The following is an 8,202-nucleotide window of genomic DNA, read 5'->3' on the forward strand; positions in this document are numbered from 1 at the left end:
AAACAATTGTTGCATTACTTGTCTATCTCTCCATTCCTTCCTTCTAATTGTCCCAATTGCATTGTAAATTGTGGACAAAGATGAGTGGTTATCCTTGTTATCCTCCTTTAGTATTTGGAGCATTTTAACCGGTGAAATACCCATTGTCCTCATTTTAGCTACCTTGTCCATCTCTTTAGGAGTTAGCTTTGCCGCCATGAAATGTCCTTCAAGATGCTCCGGACGAGGATGATTATGACAACCTTGCATAACCCTGTAGAAAACCCATCCACCCTTATCTTCGTTTAAATTAAATGCAAGCTTGAATAGGCAATTAATCTTCTTTGAGAAAGTTTTGTTCTTCCTATTTTTCTTTCCTTTATAAACATAACCCTTCCTCTTGTGGCTTTTCTCGGGATCACCGCTTCTCACACAAACCATTTCAAAGCGAGTTTTGCTTTCTCTCACATTCAATACTAATACGCACATGTCTTTTTGTGTATGTTGTCTAGCCCAACTCTTTGCATCTTCCGGAGTTGTGAATACCAAGTCATTCATGTAGTGATGGGATGTGTCATCGTACAAAATACCAACCGAGGAAGGTTGGTTTTCCATTGGTTCAATTGGATCACATGGAACCTACAAGTAATAGCACAACGTCAATACCATAAACATTTAACACTTAAAGTTCGGTAATCTAATTTTTTATCGACCCTACCGAACTAAAAGTTCGGTTATGTAGTTTCCAGAAATATATTTGGGCCTTACCGAACTCTGTATTTAGACTTTTTATGTGAAAATTCGGCCATGAAACTGAAAAACTCGACTAAACCGTACTCATGGGTTCGGTAAGAAACGAATATACATATATTCTGCGACATTACCGAACAAAAAGTTCGGTAACAAAGGTATTGATATCGACTAAACCGAACTATGCACTGTAAACTCTATAAAAATAGTTCGGTTACATGTTCTGTGGATTGCATAACCGAACTCTAAAAAACCACCATTAACATGTAGTTCGGTTACCTGCGTGTGCTAAATTTAGTAACCGAACTACACATTAAGAACAGTTCGGTTACCTCGCAAGCTAAATTTGGTAACCGAACTAGGTTGACCTAACCGAATTTTTTCCAGAAATTTTGAGTTTGGCCAAATTTTTGCACAATTCAACCTACATTAACTAAATATGAGGCATACCTGAGTACCCATAGCTTCATCTTCAGGTTGTGGATGATAAAATCCATCATATGTTTGGTTAGGTTGAGTTTGGGGCAAAAAGCTTTCATCATTTAACAAATAACTCATTTTCGGATCATTAGAAGTATTGGCAAATACACTATGAGGTGAAGGGGGTTCTGATTCTGAGGAAGAGGTATCATCACATGAATCACTTAAATCATAATTACTAAACTCAAAAAAAGATTTTTTGGGTTCACCCATCTTCTTCTTCTTCTTCTTCTTCTTCTTATCTCTCAATAATAATGTTATAACAAAACAATCTCACTAATATAACTCAGTAATCAGTTATTAATCACTACACTAACACTAATCAATCGTCACACTAACTAAATTTATCATCAAGGATAAAATAGATATTTAAAAAGAAGATTAGATAAAGGATGACTGAAAAATACTACCAATATCCATCCCAAAAATTTGAGAGTAGTTACCCACCTTTTTTGAGTAGTCCCCAAAAAATCGTTCATCAAAAAGTCTATCAACGTATTTCCTCGTCCCCTCTAGAGAATTATATCTTGGGCTGGCTTATAAATGTAAATTAATTACAGTCCCATCCTCCCACACTAGTTTGTTCTATCCAAGTGGGACAACCATGAATGATTCTCGTTCTCCCTGTAAAAGAAGAAGAAGAAGAAGACTGTAAATTATATATTCGCGAATCCAAATGGTCCAACTCTGCTCTACACTCATCTACTCTAATAAAAGGGGGATATTTTTTGTATTCTATGACTGAGACTGACAATTAAATTCTCTTTTCCGTTTCTTTTATTCCTTTCGATCTTTTTAGGCCTCCTTTCTGAGTTGTAAAAGTGTTGTCTTTGGTTGTTCGATCTCTTTTGTCTCCAGGTATATTGCTTATTATTAATTTCTGGGTTCATTTTTTTTTTATGTTTGGTTTCAACTGTTTTGGTCTCAATTTGGTATTTTTTTCTTCTTCTTTTGGGAATTTAGTTCGTTCCAGGTTAGATCAATGATTGTCACTTCGTCAGATTATAAATTCTTGTACAAATTTGCTCTGTGATTTTATGTTAATCAAATTGATGTGAATTATTTTTTTTTTATGTGAATCTGGGGTTTTGATTATAGTATTATTACAGAGATTTATAGGGTTTTTCATGGCCTATCAAATGAAATTGAACTTGAACTTTCTGTGTATGTGTGGTTTGCTTATTTGGTCTGGGTGAATGAATGATAGAAAATTGGTGTATTTGTAAATTTTTCATTGTCAACTGTAGTTCTAGTTAGAAGGGGCTGACTGTTGTTCAAATTGGTGTATTTGTAAAGTTTTCATTGTCAGAAGGGGCTGACTGTATAGCTTATGCAAAAAAAATCATTGGTTGGTTTTAAAGTATTCAGCTTCCACCGATTATAGATTGTGTGTCTATATATGACACACATCGAAATAGAATGAAAGAAATTGAGTTTTATATGATATGTATGATTGACTAGGGAACCAAATTTCTCATGGTTGTATGCATTTGTCATTTGGTTCATAGTTGTCAGCTGGTATGCATTTGTCATTTGGCTCATAGTTGTCAGCTGGTAATCTCTTAGTCTTATTACGTACTTGCGTCAGTACACGGTAGAATTCCGCAGACATATGTTTTCTGATTTAGCGTATGGTGTTTTATTGTTGGATTTGTTAACTGTGTTAGGTTCTAATGAGTTATTGCCAACTAACTTTCAGGATATGCACACCTCCTTCTTTTAAAGTTATTGAGCCTTGTAGCATCTAGAGAACTGATTGATGCATAAATCATCACATTTTAACGACGTCTTCTTTTATTTTCGAAATTCTGCTAATAGTGTGCCCCCAATCATGCTATTAAGTGATCTATTTGAGCTTCATCGGCTTAAATTTCCAGATATAAGTTGGCTGACCCTTCTTTCATATTCAGGTGGTGTCCAATTTCGTCTTACATATTCAGGTGGCGTCCAGTTTCGTCATTCGTATTCAGGTGGTGTCCAGTTTTGTCTTTCATGATGAAGCTCATGTCTTGTGCTTAAGAATTTATTTTGATCTGTAATTTTCGATGTTTCGGTACTGTTATTAAGCTCTCGAGTCTTGGGAACAGTTATTTAGAAAATCATGCAGCTATATCATCATCCGTACTCTATGGACAGCCAGAAAGTCAGGCTCGCCTTGGAAGAAAAGGGTATTGATTACACATCAAACCACGCCAATCCTCTCACAGGAAAGAACATGGATTCCTCATTCTTCCGTATGAACCCAACTGCCAAACTCCCTGTTTTCCAGAATGGTGCTCACATTTTGTTTGATACCATTGAAATAATCAAGTAAGTTTCATCTGTAACTTTCCCTTCTCGTTTCTTCTTTTGCAGAACAGTTCTAATATATTGCACGCGACGTAGAAATTTACAGGTATATAGAGAGAGTGGTGGAAGTCTCTTCAGGGGTTGAGACTAATACCAGTAATGACAGAGAAATCAATGAGTGGATGCAAAAGATTCAAAGATGGAACCCCAAGATATTCACACTCTCCCACGTCCCTGATAAGTATCGTCTCTTTGTATCCAAATTCCTTCGCCGCGTGGTTATTGCTAGAATGGCGGAATCTCCAGATTTAGCAAGCGTCTACCACTTGAAGCTAAGAGATGCATATGAGACCGAAGACAAGTTAAAAAACGTAGATGTTTTGAAGGATAACGAGGAAGAATTAGTTCAACTTCTTGATGAAGCGGAGGTTCAGCTGAGTGAGACAACCTACCTGGCTGGAGAAGAATTCAGCATGGCAGATGTAATGCTCATTCCCGTTCTTGCACGACTATCACTCTTGGATGTAGAAGATGAGTACATCGAAAGCAGGCCAAATATATCCAAGTACTGGAAGTTGGTTAAACAAAGACCTAGTTATAAAGCTGTGATTGGGAATTATTTCTCTGGCTGGAGAAAGTATAGAACACTTCTAAAGACGTGGTGTTTTGTTTGCGTGAGAAGTGTTCTGAGGAAATATTGAACAAATAGTTGAGGAGAATAATGATCATCTCCCCATGCGACCATGCCTGAGAGAGCCAATTCTAAAGACGTCTACTATTCTGTGATGTACATTGTAGCCGGTGAGTCTTAGTTTCTATTAGTCCACTGGGTCAGCCGATCAGGTATTTGAAGAATGTTCAGGTATTTGAAGAATGTTCGGTTAGTCCATATATTTTTCCTTTTCCAACAGTTTTTTCTCTGATGGTTCGAACAAACTGGATCTAGAGAATAAAAATCATGAAATAGCAAACAAAATGCGTGGTCATTATTTCGTTCTACCACCGGTAGTGTTTTCCTCGTAATTCCCACTTGTAGTTCTTGGTGCCTGCTTAGTTTGAACAAGTACTTTTCTGTATTTGCGGTCCTGTATTTATCACCTGTAAAATTAACAAATTCCTTCCTCTGCATATAAAACAGTGCCTCCCATCATTGTTTTTCTTCTTAAAGATCATTATTTGAATTGTGTTTGGAATATCAATTTTATTTGCATATGAAATGACAACTATTTCTCGAGTCTGAAGCTGATTAGCGACTCAGCGAGGTGCCACTACATGTTTTTTGGTTTTGAGGAAGAAGCTATTTGAACGACTTCTCTTGCAGCAAGAAAAGGGTTTGGAGATGGCCAGCTAGAGCAAAACTTGAGGTATCTTAATACTCAGCAGCTGTCACACACACTTACTCACCACTTCGCAGATGTTTCCAGTTGTTTTCTTCTTCTCTGACATGATTGCTAAAGGGTTAAGAATGGCATAACCTGAGCAGGAAAGTATAGATTCTAGTATGTGTTATGCACATAACTTTGCCTCCGGCACAACGAGTTAACCAATTCTGGCATGGTTAGTTAACTGATTGATCGTTAGGACTTAAATCAACAGTCGCATGCCAATGTGTCCAAATGAAGTGTCTGATTCGAGAGTTACGTGGGAAAGAAATGTGGTGCGTGTTGTGTCCAGTGGCATGTGCTATGTAGTCGATTTCGGTCATTTCGGCCGAAATTTCGGCGAAATTCCGGATTTCGGTCCAAGAAGACACGATTTTGTTAATTTCGGTCGAACGAAATCTTTGCGAAAATTTCGGCCGGAAACGCGTTTTTCGGTCGGAATTGATTTGTCTTGGCCGGATTTTTTTTTCTTTTTAAATTGAGTGGACTAATCTCACGTACAAAAATTAAAAAGATTAATTCACTCACTAGTATTATTGCTTGTTGCTGTGTTTGAATTTCTTGAGCTAAAATTATTATTTGGTGTTGATGATGAGGAAGGTGAACAACCAGATTTACTAATACTATGTTTCTTTTAAGTGATTATCGATACGAGGATATAAAATATGAAACCGAGATTTTAAAATGGAATTTTCCCGAGACAAAGTTGTACCAGTATTTCGGTGTCGACCGAGACAATCCGAAATTGACTACCTTGGGCATGTGTATGCGGTTACAACACTTGCATGTCTTTTAACTTTGCTGATGACCCGAAAGTTGCAAAATGACCCCAAAATTTGTTGCGACTTAAAATGGGCAACTATAACGCAAAACCTGTCACTCTACTCAAATTTGCCGTCGACCTAATTTTCTGCATGACTAAGATATGCTCGGTGACCCAATTGGCCAATTCTATTATGCGTCTTAAAATTGCACATTGACCAAAAACCTGTCGTGTCACACTATCTTTGCCCATGACGGTAGATTTAAGTAATTGCTAATGCAACCACACAGTATTTCCCGTGATCCAGAATCCTTCTAGCCTATGCGACTCAAAATTTGTGTAATGAGCTGAAGTCCGCCCTTACGTTAAAACCTGTCCCACGATTTAAATTTGTTTTGGTCATCCAAATTTTATCTCGTAGAAAAAGCTACATGACCCAAAATCTATCATAGCCAAAATTAGTACTGTGACACAAAAAAGCTGACGTATTACTTAAAAATTGGCATTATTAAGATTGTACATGGGCGGGTATTAGCTAAAACCAACCTCACACTCATATATTACGAATTTTTATTATCATGACCAATTCCGTACCCGTAAAAGACGGGCGGATTTTTTCATCCGCCGCTACGGATTGGGATGGTATGGGTTTAAATCCGCTGGACACGTTTGGGACGAAAACGACCAAGGCCTATCACTGCACCAAAGAGACTGTGAGCTGTCAAGGCATTGATACATAGGGCCAGAGCTAGTGGTTAAATGAAACAAAGAATTTTTTCTTTGTTAGTGGATGACGTGTCAAGTATGCACATCTCTTTTGTCATATCTATTAAGCAGCTGGTAGTGATCAGACGGAGAAAAGTGCGTAAGAAGGTCAGAAAAGAGAAGTTGTGGCTTAATGGAAGTTGGATATTTGTTCGAGTGGAGATGGAGCTACAGGCTATTTGCTCAGTTGGCTGAACTTCCATTGATAGAGAATAGATGGCAGGGAGAAAGGAAGTGTTGTTGTAGCCGGAGGAAGGAAAGCATCGGCCAGGATCAGAAGATGGGAACTGGAGTTGTGGTATCAAACAAGAGTTGATAACGGAAGGCTAGGATTAATTTTATCAAGGGTGTATATTTAGCGGGGTTTTCGGGCGGGTATTAGCTAAAACCAACCTCGCATCCATAGACAACAGGTTTTTATTTTCATAACCAACCCCGCATCCACAACGGGCGGGTATGGATTAAAAACCCACGCGTTTAGCGGGTACGGGCGGGTTTGAGTATGATGGGCGGGTCTTGTGTAACCCTAGGCATCATGTAGCAAAATCTATAATGTGACCCAGAATCTCGGATTCTTCAGGTCTTCAGAGTAATATTTGTATGTCTCAACATTTCTATATTTCCTCGTCTAACCTAACGAAGTTGACTTTAGTAATCTAATCAAGTGACTTTTGAGTTTTAATATTAAAATATGACAACCAACCTTGACATATCAATGCTTGGCGGGTACAAACGAACAATGTTCTAACAAAGTCTGCATGGTGCAAAACTAGTTTAAAAAGATACTCCACTAAAGGAAGTTGATTAACTGAAAGAAAAATGAGGAAGTTTCAACTTCCAAAATACTCATTTTCTCTTCTTTGTATATTCAATTTGAAAAGGAGTACCTAGTACACTGCCAACTTTTTCGTTTGATAGAAGAATGAACCTGTGCAGTACTGAAATGATAAGGGTACCGGTACATCACAATCTTTTCGTATAAACCTACTATAGACACGCCTTTTATAACCTTTATTGCCAAAAAGAAATACTTCAACAAAATGTAACTTGGTATATAACTTGTGTTCGAGGCAGAACCAATTTACGTGATCATACCAAATTTGCTTAAGGTACAAGTGTATTTATTTTAACTATAAAGATACACAATATAATGCGAAAGTAAAGTAAATCACACAACAAACAAGACTTTGTTGACGAGGAAAACTTCTTGGAAGAAAACCCCTGACATAGGCTAGTTTTGAATACTCTCATAATTAAGACACTGGACAAATCGACTACCTCAACTTCGTATAGTTGAGACCAAATAAACTACTCTTAGTTTCTCAGATTCTTCAGTATCCCTGAGCCTACAACCAATCTGGTATATGTACATGAATCCCCAGATAGAGTCCACCATCTCAAGTCGCTTAATGTTAGGACACCAACCTTACGACTCATATATTTCCCTTATTATGACTTGCCATGTTTAGTATCTAGTTTCTTTATTTTAATTAAGTTCTTAAATTCTAGAAGTTCTATTATTAGACAGGCATCAGTTAACTTTAAATACTCAAGCTCTGTAATCATTCAAGCATTGAATTCAACTAAACCAATTTAATTATTTTTCTTGTTAATAATCTTGTTCATACTTTTCTTCTATTTTGTCTCGTATTAATTGTGTTCTTCTATCACTTTTGGTTTTGAACCCTAATATCTGTCATCAGCGCAGGTTAGGTTTTCACTCAAATTTCAGCAATTTTTTCCCTCTCTTCCGATGACAATCATTGAAGAATTTAATGGTCTCTCTGCGCATAT

At 37.3% G+C, this 8,202-nt stretch overlaps 1 protein-coding gene across 5 annotated transcripts; it reads left to right on the forward strand.

The window, feature by feature from the left end:
- The first annotated feature begins 1,720 nt into the window (after positions 1-1,720).
- Positions 1,721-4,668, forward strand: LOC113346430 (glutathione S-transferase TCHQD-like). 5 transcript variants are annotated; one of them, XM_026589962.1, is made up of 4 exons: positions 1,741-2,067; positions 3,120-3,179; positions 3,277-3,519; positions 3,605-4,668. In XM_026589962.1, exons 3-4 carry the CDS (start codon positions 3,311-3,313, stop codon positions 4,197-4,199), a joined length of 804 nt encoding a protein of 267 aa, XP_026445747.1. In that variant the 5' UTR covers positions 1,741-2,067; positions 3,120-3,179; positions 3,277-3,310; the 3' UTR covers positions 4,200-4,668. The 5 variants fall into 5 exon arrangements, 4 of the variants coding, with proteins under 4 accessions (XP_026445747.1, XP_026445748.1, XP_026445750.1 ...); XM_026589963.1 differs by having other exon boundaries at positions 3,297-3,519; XM_026589965.1 differs by lacking the exon at positions 1,741-2,067 and adding an exon at positions 2,164-2,182 and having other exon boundaries at positions 3,297-3,519.
- The last annotated feature ends 3,534 nt before the right edge of the window (positions 4,669-8,202 follow it).

Source organism: Papaver somniferum, unplaced genomic scaffold, assembly GCF_003573695.1.
Source record: "Papaver somniferum cultivar HN1 unplaced genomic scaffold, ASM357369v1 unplaced-scaffold_99, whole genome shotgun sequence".
NCBI lineage: Eukaryota > Viridiplantae > Streptophyta > Magnoliopsida > Ranunculales > Papaveraceae > Papaver > Papaver somniferum.